At 33.2% G+C, this 26744-nt stretch overlaps 2 protein-coding genes across 2 annotated transcripts; one reads left to right on the plus strand and one right to left on the minus strand.

Moving 5' to 3' along the window:
* Positions 1 to 11528: 11528 nt before the first annotated feature.
* ABA1 (zeaxanthin epoxidase (ZEP) (ABA1)) lies at positions 11529 to 16620 on the plus strand. Its single transcript, XM_078985599.1, has 16 exons — positions 11529 to 12170; positions 12347 to 12509; positions 12606 to 12680; positions 12761 to 12861; positions 12938 to 13053; positions 13413 to 13624; positions 13921 to 14012; positions 14149 to 14263; positions 14349 to 14452; positions 14538 to 14583; positions 14833 to 14897; positions 14984 to 15070; positions 15155 to 15209; positions 15303 to 15391; positions 16119 to 16206; positions 16317 to 16620. Exons 1-16 carry the CDS (start codon positions 11665 to 11667, stop codon positions 16395 to 16397), a joined length of 1995 nt encoding a protein of 664 aa, XP_078841725.1. The 5' UTR covers positions 11529 to 11664; the 3' UTR covers positions 16398 to 16620.
* Positions 16621 to 21112: 4492 nt separating this feature from the next.
* On the minus strand, positions 21113 to 22069 carry LOC145035823 (RGG repeats nuclear RNA binding protein A-like). The gene is made up of 4 exons (XM_078984332.1): positions 21996 to 22069; positions 21763 to 21895; positions 21595 to 21664; positions 21113 to 21339 (listed from the first exon to the last, which is right to left on the minus strand). Exons 1-4 carry the CDS (start codon positions 22067 to 22069, stop codon positions 21113 to 21115), a joined length of 504 nt encoding a protein of 167 aa, XP_078840458.1.
* Between the last annotated feature and the right edge of the window lie 4675 nt (positions 22070 to 26744).

Consider the following 26744-nt stretch of genomic DNA (forward strand, 5'->3'; position numbering starts at 1 on the left):
TCCCGAAGATCCCGAGAAGTGCGGTTTCCGAGCCGAAGCTCTGCCCGCGAGAAGTTCGATTTTTGTAGAGATCTTCCAGATCTGCTAAGGATTATGACTTCTGCAAGCCGTAGTGCTGTCCGATCATCTTCTGATCAAGTGAGTGCATACTACCTTTCATAAACGCAATAATAATACAAGTATGGTTTGAGTGTATTAAGTTTATTGTCGTTTATACGTGTGAGTGTGTAGTTACTTTCTTCTAACGCATAATTATGAAGTATTTTATACGAAATACGTGTTATGTGTATAGTTTTGTTGTTATGTACGTGAATTTATATTCACTCTCTTTAATCTCATAGATCCGATTTGTTTTCTATGAAATACGTGTTATGTGGGTATGCCTCATCTGTTATGTGGAATATATATTGAATGAAAATGATATACAGGTTTTAAACTATGTATAAAAATGTATATTTTAATCTACTAATATGTTGGGTAGAACATGGGTAGATAGTTGGTGTGTAATAAACAGATGAGAGGCCTCGATGTTGTTGTTGTTGTTGACCTAGTTATTCAGTGGAGTATGGATAACGACCACAGACTCCTTCTAGATAGTCTCGTGGAACGCTAGCAGGTTCATAACCTGTAGGTGTTGTGAACGATGTGTTCACCGGTGTACTCTATCCCCCTCATGGTTGCCTTAGGATATCTATTGTTGAGGAAACCCCTTAGCAGTAATATCCGTCCCGATGAAAATCCTAGATTAGGTCCCTTGAGATAGATGTTGTTTTAGGGACGTAAAGTGAGGATAACGGGAATGGGTAATCGGGATAGTGATTGGTTGGTGAAATTAAATATAATTTATTTATTGTGGGTTGAAAACCCTATATGCTCACTAGGCTCCCAAGCCTGACCCACTCAGTTTTATTTGTATTACAGGAAGTGGCGCAAGGGCGTAAGATGGACGAACCATCAAGTTGTTTTGTTTACAAGTCTGCATATGTATATATATTTGTTGAATGACTTGTAATGTTATTTTTTATGCTTAATGGTCTGTATCGGAACATGACACCCCGAGTTTTAATTATATAATGAAAAATCATCTCTTGATGAAATGCTTTGATAAATATTATTTTATCATGTTTTGTTTTGGGAACAAATTCCGCAACTCTTTCAAATCAAAAGGATTTACTCTGAATTTATTTTAAAAGCATAAATGAAAATCGGTCTTTTATGGCCGTGATTTTGGGGATGTCACACCATAAAGCATAAATGATATCATTACAAGTCATTCAAAAAATATATACATATACACACTTGTAAACAAAACAACTTGATGATTCATCCATATTATGCCCTTGCGCCACTTCCTGTAATACAAATAAACTGAGTGAGTCAGGCTTAGGAGCCTGGTGAGCATATAGGGTTTTCAACCCACAATAAATAATTATATTTAATTTCACCAACCAACAATAACCCGATTACCCATTTCCGTTATCCTCACTTTATGTCCCTAAAACAACATTTATCTCTAGGGATTTTCATCGGGACGGACATTACTGCTAAGGGGTTTCCTCAACAATAGATATCCTAAAGGCAACCATGAGGGGGATAGAGTACATCGGTGAACACATCGTTCACAACACCTACAGATTATGAACCTACTAGCGTTCCACTGGACTGTCTAGAAAGAGTCTGTGGTCGTTATCCATACTCTGCTGAATAACTAGATCAACAACAACGACATTGAGGCCTCTCATCTGTTTATCACACATCAACTATCTATCCAGGTTTTACCCAACATATTAGTAGATAAAAATATATATTTTTATACATAGTTTAAAACCTGTATAACATGTTCAATCAATACATATCCCACATAACAGATGAGGCACACACATAACACGTATTTCATAGAGAATAAATCAGATCTATGAGATAAAAGAAAGTGAATATACATTCACACATATAACAACAAAATATACACATAACACGTATTTTATATAAAATACTTCATAATTATGCGTTAGAAGAAAGTAACTACACACTCACTTGATCAGAAGATGATTGGATATCATTACGACTTGCAGAAGTAGTATTCTTCGGTAGATCTGGAAGATATTCAAAAAAACCGGGCTCCTCACGGGCAGAGCTTCGGCTCGTGAATTTCACTTCTCGGGATCTTCAGGACTTTGGGACTTGCTTTGGGGCTCGGGATTGATACCGGGGCTTCGAGATACTTCTGGCACACAAAACGATGCAAAACGGGAGATAGAGAAGAGAATTTGGCCAAAGAATTAGGCTGCCGTCGCATGCCCTTTTGTAGGAGGCTGAGGCCTCGCATTACGTTGGGCGTAATGCTCTACGCAGGGAGTACGTCTCAGAAAACGTCACTACTTACGTATCCGAAGAACTCGAGTGCGAGGCGCGTCATGCTGCGCTGTACGTTGGGCGTACAGCCCTACGCTGGGCGTAACCCGGATAAGTCCGGTGACTCCCCTTCGGATAATATCGGGTTTAATAATTAAATTTATATTTTAATTATTTAATAAACTTCAAAAATTCATATATTCTTCATACGAACTTCGTTTTCGACATTCTTTATATCCACGCATAGGTGAGACTACACTCTACAACTTTCATTTAGACTCCGTCGGCTAGTTTTTACTTTTATTTTTATTATTTATTTTTTAGTAGGCCGGGACAGGAAAACTCCGATATAAATTCATAACTTCTTCATCCGGCGTCCGTTTTTGTCTGTCTTTTCACCAATGCACTATTATCAACGAGATCTTCAATTCTCGTTTAGATTGTTTCAACCAACAATCACTCGATCTCGAATCGAGTATTCGGGCTGCATACTGCTAAGTCGAAACTTCGAAAAATCATAACTTCCTCATACGAAGTCAGATTTGATCGTTCTTTTATGCACGCTCTCGGTTTAACGAACTCTACAACATTCGTTTAGATCACTAGGGCTAAATATCATTTTAACATAAATTCACTATTTACGTCATTCAGCGTGCCGGTTCTGTCGCGAAACTTCGACATATCATAACTTCTTCGTTATAACTCGGATTTCGGCATTCTTTATATATTCGGAAACCTCATTTCAACTACTACAACATTATCCATAGATATTGAGCTTATCTAACATTTCATTTTGACGCTTATTTTTATTCTTAATTCAATTAAGTCACACAACTAAGCACAAAACACATAATACTCAAATAATACATCTTTATTATTTCAAAACGGGTTACAAAGGTTAACCTAGACTATTATATCAACATTAATGACAAGCCCTGAAACACGGGTGTTACACTGGTTATTGTTATCTTTTGATGGTTGGGGTGTATTTGATATTTCTATAACCAAGTTAGAGGCCGATTACACAGGCTTTTCAAATTGGATTATTTTATAGGAAATCTTTTGTGATAAATGTCACCCAAGCAAGAGCGATCTGAAGCATAGATGAGATTAAACATGTCTAATTAAATTCATTATTAGTGATCCGATAAATCTAGGAATTATATAGTAGAATACAATTGATAATTGATATCTACCACGTTGGATTCATATTAATGACATAAATGTCTCCTAGCCATTTATTTGTTTTGCAATTTGGATCCTAGACATTGATAATTAACGTTTTTGGAAACTATAAGGGTGTTAATTATTAACGATTTAAATATTAAAAATTCTAAATGAGTTTTATTAAAAGTTTTTAGATAAATAATCCATTCTCATTACCATGCATCGTCATTTTTTAAGGATTAGAAAAAAAATTACATTCAATGGATGCAATTTCAATGAATGGATTCATGTATTAAGAGATCAGAAATTGTACACTTATAGAAGACCTATTCCTAAACCACCTGCTTGGAGCAATAGACCTGAACATGATACCTAGCAAAAGTATCACTGTTATGCTCAAGATGCTTCTAACATCATACTAGGAATGATTATTCATGACTTACAGAAAGTCTTGGAAAATTTAGATGTATGTCTGGTGATATAATATGTTAAGCAAATATTCCAACAATATAGTGATATTTTGTTTTTATGCCTATTTAAACAATGAAATAATGCAAGGCTGAAAAGAGACACCTTGTTTGATCAAAGATGCCTATAGTTTATGGAATGAACACCTTTAGGCCCAATAAATCCAATATAGCCCATATAGATGGATCTTGTTACTTCTATGAAGAAACATCAAATTGGAAAAGGAACTACTCCTTTGTCTGAAAAGAAATTATGGGAGAGACTAGCACTTCAAGTATCTACTTTATAAAACTTATACTTTTCATATAAAACTCAAGTACTTTGTACTTAAATGTTAATCTAATATTTATAAATGGCTTGTAGATATTTACAGAAGAGTAACCAGTTGAGCACAATCAAGTTGGAACTACACTCTTGGAGTTTAGTTTATTAATTATGCTAAGAACATAATGTACTTGTATTGTAAAACAGTGTTTGTTTTTAAATAATATATGTTTTAATTTAGTTTGTCTAAATATATGTTTCAGTTAATTTATGAATGATTGACCATTACTTATCGTTTTTCATAACGATCACATTCATATTTGGAAATGATTAAAATTCTTTTTATGAGACTAGATCTCTTAGTAATAACTAAAGTAAATATCAGTGTTCTATAAATAACAAGTTTTCTATGCAAAGTACTTTTGATTTTAACTTGTTTTGAATCAAAGTGATGTAGACATTGTTATCTTTATTATATAAGTGAAATTAACATATTCCAACTTTAAGAAAGGGACATTTGAAAGAAAATAATGTAACTTATTTGACATATGTAAATCTTGTTTATATATAAAGATTCCTATCGATATTTTCATTAAATTATAGAGAAAATAATTATTAAGGAATTGTACATTATGATGTATGACATCCTTTGTAATAAATGTCTAAGATTTGGTATAAGACACAAAATCAACTTTAGTTAACAATGATGGTAGTTATAAATTATATTTTACATATTAAAACATAACTGAAGAAATCTTTGTTGAAGGTTTCAAATAATAAAGTTGATATACAAACAGATAAGAACCATTGAAAGAAGGATGAATCAAATCTAACTTGATGTGATTTACTTTCTAATCAGTGGAAATTATATTCCTTTATTATTTTGAGATTATTCTTTAATCATTATCAATTGTAATTTGAGTACAAATACAAACTAAAGAGTATAAAAAAAAGCATTTTATTTATAAGTTTTTGTATGGAAATGTTCCACCCCTATCTTATTTAATGTTTTGTGGATTTGAAGCCTATGTTAGACTAAAGCTTCTAAACTTAAATATACTAATTACATATTTGTAGAATACTCTAAAATGTTGTTTAGACTATTATATACAAACCCACCAAGAATAAGTTTACTTATTCCTCTGAAAGATAAGTTAATAGAAGGCAAGCTTCTAATGACAAAGCAAGTGGGAGGCACATAGAGCTTGAAGCAACTCAAGAACCATAGTCTGATGTAGTAACATTTGGCACTAGTTTTAACATTGGATTTTGAAAATTGAACAATAGCTATTCAAAAACACAAATTGTTTGCATTAATGGTAGAAATCATTTGTGAATTGAGAAATGTGGAATCTCTCATTGATGCGCTCTTCTTGATGGTTTCAAGAAAATCCATCAACTACTAAAATGCTATATCAGATCTTGAATTTGATAAATGACTTAGAGTCATGAACATGAGAGGTAATCCATATATAATAATCAAGTATGGTCTTGATTAAACTTCCCCCTATAGCAAGGCTAGAAGGAGTAAATGATTCTTTTAGAAAAAATACATTACATAGATAACTATACACAATTAAAGTAAGACTTATAAAAGGATTTTCTCATACTCGTGTCATTGACTATGTTCCTCATCATACTCATGACATTGAATATGATAAAACCTTGTTCACAAGTAGCTATGATTATATTAACAAGGATATTATTTACTATAAATTCATATTCTTAATATGAGATATAGCAAATAGATTTCAAGAAAGACTGTTTTTTCTTAATAGATATCTACTTGAAGATATATCTATAGATTCTTCTGGAGGGTTTCTTAATACATGTTATCATAGCAAAATGTGTAAAGCTTGAGTTCTACTTGTGGATATAAAGCAAACATCTCAAGGATGGAATCGTTATTTTAATATGAAATTACAAGGTATACTTTTTGTGAGAACAAATAACTAATGCGCAAGGACAAGGTTTGAAAACTCAAACCTTAAGTTAATCTTTAAGATCAATGTTTGCTCTTAATTAATGGTTCCAGTTGAATCTAGTAAAACCAGTTAAGAATTGAAGAAAAGATTAAACACAGTACTCAATATTAAATGAAGTAAACTAGGAGTATAATCAATGTAAATACAATTAACTAACAAGAAGAATGTTGTGAAAGATATTGAATTGAGAGAAAAGTGAAAGAGAAGTAAAGATAATTTTTTTTCTATCTTTAGAGTAACAATGCTTGTATTTCTTGTCATTCAATCACTCCTTAAATAGCCTAGGAGGAGCATCATACAAACTGTGAAACATTCGTAGGACTGGATAATAATCAGTCACTGACAATCTAATTATCTAAAAGATACGTAAAGGAAAGTCCTATGAAATGTTACACCACTAATAAAACAAGAAACATTAAATGAATAGACTATAGATCTCGAAGCTGCCTTTCATCTCGGAATGATCTTCATCCCGTACTCCATCTCTATTATAGACTTCACTAATCTCAGACTCAGTTGACTCCAGATCTTCATTACTTGTGATTGCTAGAGGTTCACTTTTCATGTTTTAACAATCGCCCCCTAAGTGAAGTTAGCAATCCAGTCAGATTAGTTAGCTTCTTCTTTGATGAATATATAAGCTTTGTATAGCCAGTCTCGGACTTCCAGATACCATTGAAGTTGACTTACAAACTTGGCCTCCACATGTTCCGAGGATTCCGACTTGGCTGCATTTTTGATGAACTTTTGAAGAGCTTTGGAGAGGACGAGATGCTTGTCTAGCACTCGAAAAAAGTACTTATTGTTTGTCATCTTTTTCAAGTAGACATATCCCAACACCAGTTCATCAATTGGTCCTTTAGTAAGAATTTTAGCTTCAGGCTGTTTGTAGTCAATCTTTTCCAAGAATTTTTCAGTTCTGAACAAATGAGAAAGTTTGAAGTCACATCAACAGAATTCAACCACATAGTCTTTTAAGTAGTTCATTGAAGCACTATAGGCAACAATGCTCATTTGATCGTTTTGGCGAGTTCAGAAGTGAGGATCAATAGTCAAGATGTCATTTGGATTTATGGAGGGGAAGTTGGTGTTCGAGATGGTGAGATATTTGACTTGTTCTGATAGATGTGATACATGTACATCATGCAGTTCATATCGAATTTACTTTGAACTTTTTGTCCAAACCTAAAAAAAATTGATTCTTTTCCGAGACCACACCTCCTTTTGTGGTTGAGTATTCACGGAATAGAATGTCTGCAATGTTTTTCTTTTGGTTCTGATGATCATTTGAGGATCATCATCTGGGTAGAGAGGAGAAAAATTGATGTACAATTTGCCATAGGGAGAGATGGGGAGATCAATCTAGTCCGAGTCTTGGGTTGGTAGATCATAATACATGAATGGCTTAATGTCCAGATCATGAATTATTCCTTCACGACAAAGTGGGGAAAGCCCTAGCATTGGATTGTGGTTGTCTTTGAGAGCTTGAATTCTAATGCTTTCTTCAAGGGCTTGATCTATTTTGTGCTTGAGACCACCCTTCGGACATCTTGGCAATTGGTTCATAACTTTCGGGTTCTGAGATAGGCTTTTTGCCTTTGTCTTGTTTCTTCAAGTCATCAATTACTCGTTGAATGTTCTCAACAATGGTGAATTCAAGAGGTGGAGGAATGAGAGGATCTTCCAGGATGTTGTCAGGCTTCCGAAGTAGAGAGCCTTCATCAATTGGAACTATTCTCGGAATGGGAATCGGAGGCGACATCGACTGGGTAGCTCGAAATGCTTCAATTGTGAGCTTAGTCTTCGCTTTGGCCACTTGACAGCTTCTTTGTAAAACATCAACTAAGGATGATGGCTAGGATTATAGTGATTCGAAGAGGTGTACAGTGGATCCGCAGAGCCACCTCTACGGAACCATTATAGCCACAAAAATATTTTGTCGTTTAATGGTGCCACGTCATTTTTGCAGTACTTTGCATCATTACTCAGAGGATTAGAGGGGTCCGCAAAGCCCCCTCTGCGGATCTAGTAGTCATTTTCAAAACTCAAAATTTCATGATTAATTTCTTAAAACATGCCCTAACTTTTGGTTATTTCATGAATTTTCTCAAATTAATTACGCGTGAATTACAAACATATTTGCGAGTGTCAAAGTCCCAATATGGTGACAATCACTACTACATGGGATGATAGAAGTAATAAAATCTTGAGAAAGAGACATGAACTCCATAAAAACTAGGGGTGTTAACGGGGCGGTTCGGTTCGGATAGTAATAAAATTGTGAACCGTCACCACGAGGCAGGTACCTCATATACACTAACCGAAACCAAATCGAATTGGAAAAAAACTGAATCGAACTGAACCGTATAAAGGTGGGTAACCGCGGTTCAGTTTACGAGTATCTGCTAAATATAAAAAATCAAATACAATTAAAATTATAAACTCCATTCACACAATTTCTTTCTGAAAATTAATAAATCCAAAAGTTATAAAAACATAATGAAATTCAAATAACATACATTATAATTGATATAATAAATATAAAAATTAAAATACAAGAAAACATAATGAAGAAGAAAAATTGGGATTGCTAATCATGATTTTTGTTTGGGATATATCAAGTGGTTCGGTTCGATTATTCGCGGATACCTAAGTATCAAAACCAAAATGACTTGTTAATATCCGGTTTTTTTAGTTTCGGTTTTTTTTCAATTTTAGTTTTTTCGGTTTCGGATCGGCCGGTTCGGCTCGGTTTTTCGATTTTACGGTTTTTTGCACAACACTAACAAGAACTTGTCTGATATTTTTTTTGTAAGAAACAGAAAATCAAAATCGTGAACTTGACGGCCTTCATTATGATTTTCCTTAACTTATGGAAAAGTATATGGTCTTGTAAAGTACTCCAAACGCTATAAATAAAACAATATGTATAGTAATTCTATTTAGAGACTTTGGTGTAGTAATAACATACAAACACAAACAGATATTATATTTTTGTTTATTTATCATTTGAATAGTGAATAAAAGATCAATAGTAATGATGTAACAACACAAAAATGATACAAACATTAAATTTTCTTTACAAAAATCCTAAATGTAAATAAAACTCCAATGACTAATTTGAAATATTATTTAAATGTTTAAATAGTTAAATCTATAATACATGTAAAGTCATCTTAAATGTTTAAATAGTTAATTCTATTATATAAACAATAAATTTTCTTTACAAAAATCCTAAACGTATTGATACATGTATATTCTATTTATTATATAACTTTACCTATCACATTCCATTAAATTCTACAATTTAATGGATTGTCACATCCAGTGCCTGTTCAAACGGTGGGCAACTTGGACGACCGTTCAGGGTTCACGTCTCTAGGGGGTCCAAAATTTATGGGCTATGTAGTGCATATATATGTATAAAAAATTTACTACCTAAATGATTTTGATCTTAACGTTAGTTCAAACTCAAACTAACCCAAAAGATAAACAATTTTTTTGATTGTTATTGCTAATTGAATGCGTTTATAGTAAACAATAAATGATATATTTTTTTGAAACTTTATTATATTTTTCTGTAAGTGATATTTTTTTCTTTTCGTCCCGGGCTTCATATATGTTTGGACTGGACCGGCCCTGACCACATCACTTATCATTATCTTTTTATGTATTGTTACTTTTTAAATAATCAATTAGTATGAAATTAAAAATTAAAAACTACAGTTAAAATTAACATTTTATATATATATATATATATATATATATATATATATATATATATATATATATATATATATATATATATATATATATATATATATATATAAGAGAATTCAATGGTAATCATTTTCCTACTTTCCTACTTATAAACTACAACTTAAATCTACCTATATCGATAACGGGATTTGAACCCTCAACCTCAAGGAAGAAGGGCAACAACGGATAGCGCTAGACTATAGGCCCTTTGAATCGTAATCATTTTCCCACAATAAAGATTTTGAGTTTGATGAGATTAAACTTCCCATAAACCTCCATTAAACTCCAATTGAAGATAGCCTAAACATCTTAAATATAAAACAAATCAACTTTTTCTTATTTAAAATATAACTTTCAAACCCCTTACGTTGTTGGGTTTGGTTCCCACATCGTATCGACATAATATAATCCACCTCATCACAATCATTACATCATATCAACTCTATGAAGAGAGGCGTGGTGTTCTCTCATACGAAGAAACGAAGAATAACCAATTTTAGAAATGAGAGAGAAGTCACTCATGAAGGAGAGTTACGGGTGGGGGTTGATGTTGACTAATTGACTTGAGTGATGGGTTACGACATAAGCATCATATGTGTGGCATGATATTCATATCGTTTAGCCTTAGGGATTTTCCAATGGTTAACATTTGAAATGCTTTTACTTTTGTCATGTTATATTTTTCACTAACCTTTATATATATATATATATATATATATATATATATATATATATATATATATATATATATATATATATATATATATATATATATATATATATATATATTTGTTATAAACCCAATTAAATAGTTAATATTTTAAAAAGCTTTTTTAGGAAACTACCTAATGTGTCTTATAGTTCTCATATGTTATTTAAATTACCCTAATATAATTTTCCAATTTTTAAATCCACACTTTAAGTTATAAAACATAAAGTTAGTGGATATCAACATATTAATAAATAAGAAACTATTAAATAATATATTACGATGTTTTTATTCTTTACTATTTTTCTAACGATTACCTTTTCATGATATAATTTTTTATGAGATATATTCAAATTATTTATGTTTTTACTTAAAATTAAAATGGATAAAAACTAAAAAAAATAAAAATAAAATACTAGAAAAATACTAAATGCTTTGGATTATCTATTAAAATAGATATTTTAAATAATAAAAAAACTTTAAAGAAAAAACTATTTTTAAATATCGTTTAGGTTATAGGTGTGTAAATCATGACTTTATGGGGTTTAAAGTATAAAAACTCATTAGTGAAGTGCTATATTGAAAACTAAGACATAGTTCAGGGGCATATATATATGAAGTGCTATAGTGTAAACTAAGACATAGTTTAGGGGTATACATGTAATTAACCCATGCCACATAACCCCATGGAAAATAATAATACAACATTAGCGCCACAAAGATATTTCTATTAATAGAAAAAGAAACTGAATAACAAGACACTGCCACATGGCCTTCAAGAATCTCTATAATTGGTTCTCCATCTTCCAAGTCTCCATTTTGGATCGACTCACAATCCCACTTATCCCACCACCACAACCCAAAATTGATCAATCCCCATTTAATTCAACACATCCATTCAAAATCTCTCCAAAACTAGATAAAAACTCTAAAAAAATTCCCTCTTGAAACCTGTTAAAAATGGCAAATTGCAATGTATTTTGCAGTTCAATCAACCCAACAGCCACACTCCACTCAAAAACCCACCTCCCAATTGAATTCCTCCACTCAATCCACTCCAAACACCACCAATTCAGAAGTGGTTCGTGGTCGTCGTCTTCGTCGTTGTTCAAGAAACTCGGTGTTTCTTCAAACGTTAAAGCTGTACTGGCAGAATCGCCACCACAAGCGGCGGAGCGAGGTGGTGAGAAGAAGAAGAACGTAAGAGTATTGGTGGCGGGAGGTGGAATTGGCGGGTTGGTGTTTGCGTTAGCTGCAAAGAGAAAAGGGTTCGAAGTTGTGGTTTTTGAGAGAGATCTGAGTGCGATTAGAGGTGAAGGACAGTATCGAGGTCCGATTCAGATTCAAAGTAACGCTTTAGCTGCTTTAGAAGCGATTGATTTTGGCGTTGCTGATGAAGTTATGAAAGCTGGTTGCATCACTGGTCAACGAATTAACGGATTAGTTGACGGCGTTTCTGGTAATTGGTAAGCCTTTTACGATCTTCATTTCATTCGTATTTACATATCATATTTACAACTGATTTCTGTGTTTATTGATCGAATTATTGCAATTCGGAACTTGAAATTTATAAAATTGATTACAATTTGTGAATTAGATAAGTTATCGATCGCAGTAATTGATATATAAAGCCGATTATCAGGTATTGCAAGTTTGATACTTTCACTCCTGCAGTAGAAAGGGGTCTTCCAGTTACTAGAGTTATAAGTCGAATGACATTACAAAAGATTCTAGCAGATGCTGTTGGGGAAGAAATTATATTAAATGGTAGCAATGTAGTCGACTTTGAGGATAATGGTGAAAAAGTAGAATCTTTAACCTTTTTTTCTTTCGATTCTAATTAATTTCGGTATTCAGTTAATGGGTATTTTCGTAATTTCACGAGATATGCTCTAATTCAGGTTTCTGTGACACTTGAAAGTGGAGAACGTTTCGAAGGTGATCTTTTAGTCGGTGCTGATGGAATATGGTCAAAGGTACAATTGAAAATTTGTTAAATACCCGTTTTTTACTTTTACTGTTACTGATACTGATTTACTGTTACTGATATAAATAGGTACGGAAGAATTTGTTTGGGCCTAAGGATGTGACGTACTCGGGCTACACTTGTTACACTGGGATTGCTGATTTTATTCCCCCGGATATTGACACCGTTGGGTACAATTGTCTCCTTTTATTGTCTTTATGTTTACATTTTTATTTATTTGTTGATTAATTTGTGTATTTTTGTTAGGTATCGGGTGTTCTTGGGGCACAAACAATACTTTGTTTCTTCCGATGTTGGTGGTGGAAAAATGCAATGGTATGCATTTCACAACGAACCAGCCGGCGGTTCCGATAAACCTAATGGTAATTTTTTTTTTTTAATTTTTTTTCCGAAAATGGTTATATATAATATCTAATCAAGATAAATTTGGATTGCATAAAATCGGTTAATTCAAGATTCGAACTTTTTCGCATGTATTAAACTCAAAAGTTGGATACTTGCATTGACGGCTAAAGGTTCGACTCTCAGCAGATGCAATGTAAGAGTTTCAATTCCAATGTGGACTGGACTCTTTGTCAGCAACCTAATGGGCCGCTGTGTGTGAGATTTACATCTCTTGTGATCCTCTTGGTGTTGTGTGGGCTAGCTCAGGGGTTGTTGGTTGTCAGAAGAATAACCCTTTTGCATAAATGATTAACAACTTTATCGGTAACCGTTTTAGGTAAAAAGGAGCGATTACTTGAAATCTTTGGCGGTTGGTGTGATAATGTGGTGGATTTGTTGCTTGCGACGGACGAAGAAGCGATTTTAAGGAGAGATATATTTGACCGCACCCCAAAGTTTACATGGGGAAAGGGTCGTGTCACACTGCTTGGAGACTCAGTCCATGCAATGCAACCTAACTTGGGTCAAGGAGGTTGCATGGCAATTGAGGTAACATTATTTTACTTAATGAACTAATTTTTAATTTAGATATATTTTCTTAGTTTAGTTTTTATTTCTTTTTCATTTAATGGACTTAATGAGATAGATCTTAATCCAATAAGCTATATAAGCTTGTGTTTCTTTTTGACCTAATGCAACAGAAAGAACGACTTAACCGAGAAAGTTAGGGAAAACACATTTTCAATTTTCCCAAAGCTCACCATCATTTTTTTTTTTCAATATTATTTTTATAACATTTATCCATATAACACTTGTTTTATTTTTTTATTTTTTTAAAATAATAGGATAGTTATCAACTAGCCCTTGAGCTTGATAAAGCTTGGAGTCGAAGCATCGAGTCAGGAGCTCGTGTAGATATCGCCACTTCTCTAAGGAGGTAACAAATCTTTTAATCATTTTATTTTTCTAATTTAAACTTGGTATCTATAATATACTCAATCAAGAAACCTTAGTTCATATATTAACAATCTAAAAGAAATTCTCCCTTTTTTCGCCTTTTTTCATCTCTTTAGATATGAAGATGCAAGAAGACTACGTGTTGCAGTTATACATGGATTAGCAAGAATGGCTGCAATAATGGCATCAACTTACAAAGCTTACTTAGGCGTTGGACTTGGTCCATTATCAGTAAGAGCTCAAAACACCAATCAAATTACACAAATACCCTAATTTGGAAACAAATTTTTTTTGTGTATAACATTTTTTTTTTTAGTTTTTAACAAATTTCAGAATCCCACATCCGGGACGTGTTGGTGGACGATTTTTCATTACTATTGGAATGCCATTGATGCTTAGTTGGGTTCTTGGTGGAAATGGGTGAGTGACATTTATAGAAATTAACTAGATTTCTTTATAAAAAAAGGTCAAAAAACAAAAAATTTATATATATTTTCTTTTGTAGTGCAAATCTTGAAGGGAGACCCCAGCAGTGTAGACTCACTGATAAAGTAAGTTAACCCCTCCTTTGACTTTGAAAAAGTCAAACATGTGTTGGCTAAATTTTTATTATTTTCTACTTTTAAACTTCTCTAATCCTAATTCCTTTTCAAATCCATACTACTTATTATGCCTTTTGATATTGTTGTTAATTTTTCCTCAAAAGTTAGATATTTCTGAATCAATTTCAAAACCAAAAATAGCTTGTTTGACTTTCAAAAGTCAAAGTAATACTACTAACACGAAAAGATGTTATGAAGGCAAATGATGAGCTTCAAAACTGGTTTAAAGATGATGATGCTATAGAACGCATTCTTGGTGGCGAGTGAGTAATCGTTCACATGAAATACACTTTTAAATCCAATATATTTTCTTTTAATTTTAATTTTCAAAAATTTTTGTTTTTGTTAGATGGTTTTTGCTTCCTGTTGGAAGTCAAAATGTGGGTTCTGACCCAATTTCATTAAGCCGTGATGAGAAAAAACCGTGTATAGTTGGGTAAGTTGATGAAAAGTTACAAAATTTTTTAAAAATAAATTAGAATGAATTTGTTCTAAAGAGTAGTGTTTCTTGATATTGTAGGAGTGTACCTCACACAAGTATACCTGGAAACTCAATAGTCATCTCTTCACCAGAGGTTTGTTTTGAATTTTTTGTGGTATTTATGGTTGATATGATATTATTATTAATTTCTTCATTGCTAATTATTGGTTTTGTTTGTTGTTTTTAGATTTCAAAATTGCATGCTCGAATAAGTTGCAAAGATGGTGCCTTTTTTGTGACTGACTTAAGGAGTGAACATGGTACCTATATCACCGAGTAAGTATAAATATACGTATATATGTGTATGTATACATGGGAATTTTCTATTCATAATGGGGTATCTCAAAAAATCTAATCTTTTTGCATGTGTATGTATATGCATACATGTGAATATTCTTTTCATAAGAGGCATCTAAAAAATGTGATCTTTTCACATATGTATATGTATTTGTATATGCATATGCGTATGTATACATGTAAATGTTGTTTTCATAAGGGGTATCACAAAAATGTGATCTTTCTACATACGTATAGATCTAAATCTTCTTTTCATGTAGAGACATCTAAAAAAATGATATTTATATATATATATGTGTACATGTAAGTATCTTTTTTAAGAGGACTATCTAAAAAATGTGATCCTTTTGCATATGTATATGTGTATGTATACTTGCAAATCTTCTTTTCATGATGGATTATGTAAAAATATTGATCTTTTTTCACGTCAATGGATATTTGTACATGTAATTCTTTTCTTTTCATGAAGGAGTATCTCAATAATCTGATCTTCATGTATATGTATATGCATTTGTATACATGTAAATATTCTTTTCATAACTCAAAAATCTATGTTCGTTACATATATATCAAACATCTATGAAAATCTTGCATCTTTTCATGACAAGAATTTCTTTTAGCCTACATATCACACATTTATGCAAATCTAGCATACCTTTTCATGAAGTAATATCTCAAAAATCCAACTGTTTTGTTTTACTTACAGCAATGAAGATAGGCGATATAGAGTGCCTCCAAACTTCCCTGCTCGCTTTCATCCGTCTGATGTTCTCGAGTTTGGTCCGAATAAAAAGGTAAACAACATGCCCTAATATCAAGTACTTCATAGTTTATTAAAAAAAGAGATGCATTTTGACTATTTGTTTGAATCTAATCAAATGTTATTTTGACATGTATTTTGTAGGTGGCATTTCGGGTAAAGGTGATGAGAGAGCCACCAAAGATGTCCAAGGAGGGAGAGAACCGAATTCTCCAGACAGTATGAGAATTTGTAGACACGAAAAATACGTTTTTTTTTCAGTTATTATACAATGTGAAAATTGTACAGAATTTAGCAGTAAACAGAAGAACACAGAAAATGGTTGGAGATTTTTGCCACCTTTTTTGGATTTGTAGCAAGTTATGGAGTATGGTTATGTATAGATACATATGAAGGTGCTACAAGAAATTAAAGCCATTTTTGCTATGGATCATGTGATCCATATTTATATTTTTTTTTTTATGTTTACATAAAATGTGGTATATATGTATAAAGATCAAAAAACTGAAAATTTGTATGTATAAAAAATGTTTGCAAAATCACATAAAGGAGCACTTTGAAGCCTTTGTTTATTATATAGCACCATATAGAGGCATTTAATTTGGCCGGTTTTTTATATATGTAAACCTTGAATAAGATCATGAGTGATAAGGGTGAAGTTTTTTGAAATGTAATTGCTCCTCCGAGGTGTGGGTAACCTTCCCACTCGCCCTTCCCGCTACATACCTTCGAGCCTTAGGTTTTAGAAAATATTCGGAGAAAGAAACAAAGTTGTAATTTTTGAAAGGATGCCAACCAAACACAAGTGGGACCACCTATAAAAACATATCAAACAAATATTTTTTTATCTAAAATATATAAGGTGGAACCTACAATCAAGTGAAGTCTATGCACCCCGCTTATAACATTCTACATCTGCCACTACCATCAAGTTGGAGCATGAAGATCTCGAACACCAAGCTTGTCATGTAAAAGCTGGAATTGATCCTTCCCAAGAGGTTTAGTTAAAATATCAGCAACTTGATCTTTACTATTGATGTAAAGTGGCTTGATCTATCTAGATTCTACTCGTTTACATACAAAATAGTTGTCCATCTCCCGTGTTTTGTTCGTTCGTGAAAGACATGATTGTTAGCAATATGACGACCCGCTTCGTTATCATGGTGAAGAGAATTAGGCCCAGATTGAGATGCTTCCACATGAGAAAGTAACCACATGAGCCACAAGATTTCACTAACTATAGCAATCATTGCTCTATATTTAGATGACCTTGACACTACAAAGTGTTTCTTTATTTTCTAAGAAATTGGAGCTCCACCTAAAGTAATGAAGTAACGAATTTTAGAATGCCGAGTAAACAAAAATCCAAGCCAATTTGTGTAACATCTATTATTTTTTAGGTTTGATTTTGGACCCTTGAGTTTTGATTTGTTGCAAGAAGGGTCCCCGATGTCAAAATCTATGACTTTTAGGTGTTGCTCGAGTATGTGGGGCGTACGCCTTGGTACGTTGACTGTACTATGTCCCATGCCAGTACGCTGCTCGTACTCCGGTATGTCGGGAGGACATGGTTAAGACCAAAACCATAATAATTAGGGTTTGTGCACTATCTAAACACCATTATCGCCCCAAGACCTTTCCCTTTACCAACCTCCATCTCAAGATCGACCCTCTTTGAAAACCCTAGTTCATTTTGAGCATTTTGAGCTTTTTAGAGTGATTGTGTGCTTCCTTTGTTGTGAAGGACCTTCAAGGAGTAAGCTTTGCTATCAAGACTTTGGATCCAACATCTCCTTTTCATTGTGCACCATATGGAGGTATAAAGCTCCAAACTTGGCTTATGTTCTTTTAGATCTTAATTAAAGCCTTGTTCTCTTCCTTTTTGTCCCCAAAGTTTAGAGCTTGATGAATATGAGGTACTCCTAAGCCTTCAGGGTGTCCCTTCAGACGTTTTAAAGGGTCCGTATCTCGTAGTCAGCGGAGTGTGGGCGGGGCCCGTATCTCCTAGTAGCATGATTATTTGTATGGTATGTGGTAGTTTGGGGAGACTCACCAAGCTTCGTGCTTACAGTTTTCAGTTTTGGTTTCAGGTACTTCTGGTAGCAAAGGGAAGAGCTCAGGATGATTGCAGTGCACACACCATTTGTTCAACCTAGGATGTTTACACTATGATATATTTGACAGATGTTATGATATTTTTGAGATACACGACTTATGATATTTCTATGTTGAATGATAATTATGGTTTTATTAATGAATTAAAATGAAATTTTTAGACTGTATCTTTGGGATGTTTCACATTGGTATGTTACAAATATCATCTTCAATAGGAACATAACCAGCTTGGTTAAATAAATCAATGACAACAATAAGAAAAAAAAAAGTAACAAAAATAAAGAACGACATTAAAAATAAAGAAAAACTATCTTCCACACCCAGTACATCAACCTGTAGACAAAATATACTTTTTATATTTTCTTATTAACATTAAAAGGATAGCAAATAAAAACGAAATTTAAATTTGAAAATATTATTATTGATTAAAAAGTTAAGAATTGTAATAAAATAATATATAATTAATCAAACAAATCAATAAAATAAAGATATTGGCTAACATCTCCTAAAATCGGCCGCCAATACTATCTTATGGGCGTGTTCGACACAGAGTTTTTGGGAGCGTTTAAGAGCTTCTAGCGTTTGACAAAACGCTCTGTTTTGAACAGAAAGTCTCGTTCGGCACTGAAAGCTTCTAGTTTAGTTTAAACAAAACGCTCCAAATCTAAATGCTACTTCATGTAGCATTTAAGAAAACACTACAAGCTACAAGCTACCCGCTAGTTTTGCCGAATATGTCCTATGTCTAACGAAAAGTAAAAAAAGTTTATATCATTGAACCGATCTTTCCCTTTCAACGCAAAATTTTTCATGAATAACAATTTTTTACCTCAAAATTTCATATTTGGGTGAATGAAAATAGTGTTGAATCAAATGTATATAGTTATTGTGAAATCATATAGGTCAATAATGAATACATTTACAGAAGAATACTCAAAACTAATTATTGTTATCTAACAATTCATAGGATGCTATCTAGTTCCAAGATGCAACAAAAATTGAACATCATTCTCATTTTCTCGCCATTCAATCAACAATTTATATATAACCTCAATGAATTATTCAAAAAGCATAGAGCGACCATCAACATCCTAACAAAAGAAGATCAACTGGAAGTTGTAAATGTTGTTTTGAATTTTTGGAAGCTACAAACATATCATTAGTCTAGGTTGTCAGGTAGCAAAACATAAAAAGGGATTCTATGGCTTTATACATCCAGATAACGTTAAATGAAAAAAAAAACTTATAGCTTCATCAAGTTCATAATGGAAATTGATATTTTAGGAATTCTACATGCCCTTTTCCACATGGACTTCTAAAACCTTCTTCTATTGAACAACATTCTCACCTTTGTAGTATTGTTATTAGTACCTTTGCACTCATTATAGGATGTTGCATTTATTGAGTCATAGATTTATGTTGGAAACTTTCAATCTAGAACCTTGATATCCGAAATATTTCATTGAAGCACCAGAATTTGAAGCCTTGGTGGAAAATTAGAACTTAGCTAAGGAATGAAGGGTAAATTGTATTGCTATTACCCAAAACTTTCCCCTAAAAACCTGCTATTTAGACCATATTTGTTAAGAAAAAAAAAGATTTTAAAAGTTAGTAATAAGAAATGAGTAATATACAAAAAGTGATGAGATTGTAAGGCGTATGATTAGGGTATAAATGTCATAATTTGGTCTAGGTGAAATTTGGGAAACATATTCAGGAAGAGGTAGAAAATGTAAGCCAACTCTCTAATAAGCAATACAAACTGTTAGAAAAAGGGCAAAAAGGTCTCAACTTTTTATACCTAATAAACAAAAATAAACATTTTTTGGTTATAATCTAATCCAGCTATAAAACTATAACCAAACATGTTTAATAATATAACAGAAGTGTAATCAAACCACAATCAACATCATCTACCAAATAGAAGGTGTAAATTCACCCATTTAATCTCCAAAGTTGAAGTTTATCACTATTGTACAATGAATATAAAGAATATCAGGTTCAGGGAGACAAAACATGTCACAACTAGGAATTCTATACCATGTAACAACAACAATGATAACATTAGTGAACCAAAAATGTGAAATCATGTATGATGCTTATTCAATAACAACAAATTTTCCATCAAACACTCTATACAAGCATTTCAAATAGTCAACAAAGAATTAGAAACCCTAGAAATCCCGGTTTAAGTCCATTTTGGACTAGGATTTCCTTATTGGGCCTAATGGGCCAATAAGCTCCCAATTTGACTATTTTGGGCTTAGGACTCTTAAATGGAACCTAATTGGACCCACTTTCATTTATTTTAACATTTTGGGCCATAATGGGCCTAGAATGAAATAAAATACCCTAATGGACCTTATTGGGCCATAACTAACCTAATTAGCTTTAATGGGCTATGAAACCCATTCTTTCATTCTAATTGGGCCGTAAACACCTCTAAGGGCCCAATAGGCCGAAAACCATCAAAATGGACCTCCTATTATTGGAACCAAGCATTAAAGGCCCATTCCATCCCTCTTCTTTCTCCCTCTCGGCCCATATATATATATATATATATATATATATATATATATATATATATATATATATATATATATACTAGTAGGATACCTGCGCGATGCAGCGGCGACAAATAATTCCCTTTTGATTAATAGATTCCTAACAGAAAATAGTTTCTATTCACAAAATAAAACAAAATTCTTATCAATATAATTTGCACCAAGACACATCTAAACAAACATCTAATTGCAACAACAAGAAGACAACTAATCCAATAATCACTCTGATAATATAAACTTGAAATGATTAAAAGAATGCAACTACACTGAAATATCCAGGGAAATACATATAACCTCATAAAATGAATGAAAAAGTGGGAAAGAAAGAAATAAACGGTAACATTGAGAAAAAGAGAGAGCCACATATAGACTCATGTGACCCTGGGTGACGTTTGTGCGGTCAAGACAGTCAATGCAGTTGGATTGGATGATTCCTTTATACTCTGCTACCAACTCTCCTTTTGTGGTTTGGAGGAAGATCTGCTGAGCTGGAACAGTGAAAATTATAAATGGTTTTAAGGAAGAAAAAACCATTATAGCTCCATTTTTAAGGAAACTATTTCAGGGGACAAAATTGTAAATAGTGTAGTTAAGTTTTGCTAATACCCCTACTTTTCAAAGTCATCGAAACATACACATCAATACCCCAAATTAGTATATAAACATCTTAACTTTGACAAAAGAAAATACCCACTTTGTTTTTTCTGTTAAAGGGGTATTGATATAACACCAAAAATACTCACTTTGTTTAAGTGCCTCCAGAGCTTTCCTCTTCTCTTCCAAAACCTTCTGATATTCTTCTAAAGTCATCTCCTGAACTCAAAATTTGAATTAGTATTGACTATTGAATAGAAATATGACATTATTAGAATTATTAATTCTTATTATTGGGATAACAAGTAATTAATCACCTTATCCTCAGGCTCCTTATCCTCGGGTTCATTTGCAGCATTCTCCTTTTTCTCATTTGTTGCCTCTTCTTCAGCAAATGGTTTATCAGAGCCCACATTTTTCTCCCCTTCAACCACCACTTCTTCAGTTTCCCTGTGAACAAATATAATAATGATTACTAATTGAAAGCAAATAATATATAAAAGTATAAACTAAGGGATTTATAAATTAAATGGGAAGTGTAAAATAATACTGAGTAATCTCATCAGCCTGTGTTCCCCAGTTCCCACGACCAGCACCCTCGCATTTGAACTCATTCCTATACATGAGATGAAAAGGGAATTTGAGTAATTTCAACAAGGAGATGTTGGGAATTTAATTTTATCAAATGATTTTGTGAAATCTAATGAAAATGAACTCTGTACACAATTGCAACCAAATGTGGGATTGGAATGGAATTGAATTCCTATTCCAGACAAATCCAACGATTCATACTCATTTGCAAGTTAGAATGGAATTGAATTCCAATTCCAGCCTAATCCCATGGAATCTTGCGACTCCTTAAGGAAGAGTAAAAATATATCAAACAGATTTGAAAACTGAAACACTTACCCACACCCTGTCCTGCTTCGGCGTTCATATGGCCGACGTGGGCGGTCGCCATCCTCTGAATCTCCGTTACTGAAACCGCCACGGCGACCACCACGGAAACCACCACGAGGAGCACCATAACCACCACCACATCTCTCATAACCACAATCAACGTATACCCACAATCAGGCAACTAAAAAATCGGGGATTGAGAAAAAAGTTATGCATAGTAAAGACTGAATAGTATCTGAAAAAAATCAAGAATTGGCTTATAATTACCTTCAAGTTCTTCAATGTGCTTGAAAATTCGCGCTTAGCCATCGCTGATAATTTGAAATTAGGGTTTCGGCAAAGTCCTCTCAATCTGGTGTGGTCGTGAGGTGTGTAAGTTTGTAATCACAGTAAACGGGGAGATACCTCGCTGTAGGGATCTCGAATACACGACAATTTGAAATTAGGGTTTCCATTTCATTCTGATGGCGATCGAGAGAGAGAGAGGGGGGAGAGAGAGAGAGAGAGAGAGAGAGAGAGAGAGAAAGAGAGAAAAAAGAGAGGCGAGAGAGATCACTGCATCTTTGGTGGCTGAAGTCGACAGCCATGGACCTTCGGTGGGAGACGTTGGTGGAGATCACTGCATCTTTGGTGGAGACGATGAGAATTGCTTTAATGGCGGCCGTGTTTAGGAGATTAGGTTAAGATCTGTGTAGTATGTAGTGTAATACATATATGATCCGTGTAGTGTAATACGTATAAGATTGGTGATATGCTTAATATTATTGTACATAAGGTAATATATGTTGTACCTCTTAATTTTCAAGAAATGGGCAATATCCTTAATAATATAGTAAAGATATATATATATATATATATATATATATATATATATATATATATATATATATATATATATATATATATAAGAGAAGGAGATTAAGAGAGTTGATTTTTAAGTTAACACCTCATGATTATCCAACATACCTCTAAGTTATATCCCTCATGTATCCATGCCAAGTTCATGTATCAAGGCAAGCTCATCCCCCTCCCCTCTCTCCTTATCTACGGCCGAGAGCACCACACACCACCACCATTTTCATTTTCATCAAACTCTTACAAGAAAAACTCTCAAGAACTCTTCCTTTTTTCTCCAAATTTTCGAGCATTGGTGTGTGTCTTCAAGGATTTTATCAATTAATATCATCATTCTTGGTAAGTATTTACTTGAATCCGTGGCTTAACTTCTATATTTCATCAAACATCTCATCTTAACTCATGCAAATTCATGATCATGCTTCTTAGAACCCATCTAAGCCTAAAGCACAGGCGGATCCACATTGGATCCCGGGGTATCCCGGGATGCCCCTCAAAAAAATTTTAGTAGTATAAATTTTTCCGAAAAATTTCGTTTATTTTGCGTTCCTTAATATAAATGTGTTTTGCGAGAAATTAACAAAAGCTCTAGTTGGTTTAGTTGGTTATGACAACATGGTGTTTTTCTAGAGGTTGGAAGTTCGAATCTTGGGCTTGAGATGTGCTAATTTTTTTGTTTATCAGTTTCTATCATATATCCCTTCAACTTTATTCTTATTTCTTGTAATTCTAAAATTATCCCACATCGGTCATAAAATGAAACATAGCCCCTATACATCTGTTATATAAGCAATACAAACTTCTCAATTCTCAATAAGCTAAACCTTTGAATGAGTTTGGGTTTAAACCCGAAACTGAGTTTGGAAAACTGAAAAACCAAGAAACCGAACCCATTGGTTCGGGATACCCCTTTACGTTGACCCTCGCTCCGCCACTGGCCTAAAGACCTCTCAAGAAACTTGCTAGGGCCGAGAATCACCTCAACTTCTTCTCATTTCTTCCTCAAACCAAGAACAACTAAGCAAGGTGAGTTCATACCCCTCTATTTTCGGTTTTCATATGTTTTATGGGGGAGAATACAAGTAAAATGTGTAAGTCTATGTGTATGTGTATGTTATGTGTGATTTCATGTGTTTATGTGATAAATATGTAACAAAAAAATGGAAATCTCGATATCTATGGATATAAAAGGAAGATAGACATGATCTAGAACATCTTACACTAAACAAGTTAAGAAAATTACCCTCTAAGATTAAAACAAACATATAGCAACATAAAACTCATTTTTAGGCTATAATTGTCAAATAAACAAAAGTTGGGTTAAAAATTTGCCATCCACGGTTTTCTTAAGGACTAAAAGAGTAAAAACAGTAAAAATAAATGTTTTTATGAATATCATATTCTTTTAAAGGCTAGAAATGTAATTTGTAGCTTAATGGGCCAAATTTTAGGCTTTTCGGCCCATTAGGCCAAAACATGCGAAAATTACAGCTTTCAAGGGGTTGAAGTTGTAAACTTCTCAAAACAGGGGGTAAAAGGGTGAATAAAACAAATTCAAGGGTTATAATGTTGTAATTTCCAAATAAGGATCAAAATTGTAAACTTTTTGGATTTCGGGTCAAAATTGTAAAAGTTGCAAAAACTTTGGGCTTTAACCGAAAAATACTTTTCTGGAAGGGCTGAAACTGCCAAAGAATAATTTTTGAGCTAAAAATATCACTTGAGCAAATTTTTGGGTCAAAGGTGTCAAGAAAATGGTTTAAGGGCTTAAAATGTCTTTTTATATATAAAAGGACTAAAATTGTCAATTTTACCAAAGAAGGGCTGAAAGGGGTTCAAACCAAGATTTTTGAGTCAATTATTTTATTTTAAGATATTTGAGTTAAAATAAAAATACCAAACTACAATTCATGAAAATGGAATGATGAAAATACGTATGACTCCAACATCGTTAAAAATAACCGACCGGCCTTGTTCCGATGCGAAATTAACAATCACCCAATCAAACTTTCCAACAATTAAACTATACATAAAACACGTAAACATTAAATTCTTTGGGCTTGAATATTCCAATCATGCTTGTTGGGCCTTTGTGACCGATTAACATGATTTTTAGGCCCAAGGGATAATAATAAATGTTATTGGGCCTTCTATAACCCAATTTCATATTTAAGGGACCCTCAATGACTTTTAAGTGCTATTGGGCCTTAGTGGTCCATTACCATTGCTAGTAAGGTCCAAGTGAATCAAATACGAAATGGGTCAGCGTGTCCTTCGTATATCCAATAGCCATAAATAATACGTGGATTAGTAGGATTTTGTAATCCTCTTTTCCTCGTTTATTAGGCCTATCGTAAATCCAAGTAAACAAATACGGGTCGATAATCAATAGTAATCAAAGTCAATTTGGATTTAGTGAGTAATAACGAGTGGCACCCACATATGCCGGTCGTAGTCTGTAGTTATAATCAAAATCTCCTAGAGGGAGAGCGAGAGTTTGTGTATAGATCTATATGGGGGTGACTCCCCCACACCTCAGCTGTTTGCTACAGTTAGACTCGGCCAGTCTAGGGTGACAAAATCTTAAGATCAATTCCAGCGTTCACCAGAGTGCCAAGACAGACGAATTAGTCATTATCATGCATGATTATAACGACTCACATAAATAAATCTAATAATAATCTAGTAATCAAGGCAAATCAAAAATCATTCAAGTGATGGAATAACAATTCGAACAGTTATATGATATTTTTTATTGTCGGAAAACATCAGGTTTTTCGGGGAAGTTCAACATTTTTCACTGGTACTTTTAATACGAAGCTTTTCAACTATACACGTCTGGAAATCATCATTCATATATTTACGGATCTTCACACTTTTATATAAACAATGGTCTTTTTAGAAAATATCGGATTTTCTGAGTTGTTTTCTTTCAAACTACACAAAACATTTTTCATATCAAACCTGCTTGTGAACTCACCAACATTCCATATGTTAACCGTTTTCAAAATAACTTGTATTCTCATGTAACAGGTAAGCTGAGGAGTAGTACCAAGTATGATTAGGGTGTTGTGCCTTTGAAAACTATCAAACTCTTTATGTTATGAATTTGTAATGATAAAACAATATACTTTATGTGAACAATGTTAGTTGTAAAATATTGATGCATGGTGATGTTTATGTTATAATTCATGTATATTCATTGTGATGATATTCAATTTAAGTCACGTGAGCCCTTGGACGTTTCCGTCGTCTGGTTTGGGGGTGTGACAAAACATGAACAATTTAATCTTAATAAAAATGCACATAGGGTTTTGACATAAAGAATGTCAAGCATGAAAAGGGAAACCTAACACAAATAATATTAAACATGCACCTAACAAAAATTATGGGAACAATGTATTTGGATTTAAAAAGGCTAAGAAATCATTTCAACCAATAGAAAATTAAGCAAGCATGTAGGGCAACCTTATCTTTTACCAACATAGAGAATTTAGTGCTTATAAAGTTTGATAGCTTAATATTTCCTTGTTAACAAAGCAAT

The sequence above is a fragment of the Lactuca saligna genome, chromosome 3 (genome assembly GCF_052625555.1).
Source record: "Lactuca saligna cultivar CGN05327 chromosome 3, ASM5262555v1, whole genome shotgun sequence".
NCBI lineage: Eukaryota > Viridiplantae > Streptophyta > Magnoliopsida > Asterales > Asteraceae > Lactuca > Lactuca saligna.

Excerpts from the sequence above, each read along its gene's own strand:
- LOC145035823 (XM_078984332.1), bottom strand. The coding sequence starts at position 22,069 with ATGTATAGGAATGAGTTCAAATGCGAGGGTGCTGGTCGTGGGAACTGG. Across the intron at positions 21,896-21,995 it reads CAGGCTGATGAGATTACTCA|GGAAACTGAAGAAGTGGTGG; the intron begins GTATTATTTTAC and ends ATTTGTTCACAG. Across the intron at positions 21,665-21,762 it reads ATAAGGAGCCTGAGGATAAG|GAGATGACTTTAGAAGAATA; the intron begins GTGATTAATTAC and ends TTTTGAGTTCAG.
- ABA1 (XM_078985599.1), top strand. The coding sequence starts at position 11,665 with ATGGCAAATTGCAATGTATTTTGCAGTTCAATCAACCCAACAGCCACA. Across the intron at positions 12,862-12,937 it reads CCGGATATTGACACCGTTGG|GTATCGGGTGTTCTTGGGGC; the intron begins GTACAATTGTCT and ends TATTTTTGTTAG. Across the intron at positions 14,264-14,348 it reads TTGGACTTGGTCCATTATCA|TTTTTAACAAATTTCAGAAT; the intron begins GTAAGAGCTCAA and ends TTTTTTTTTTAG.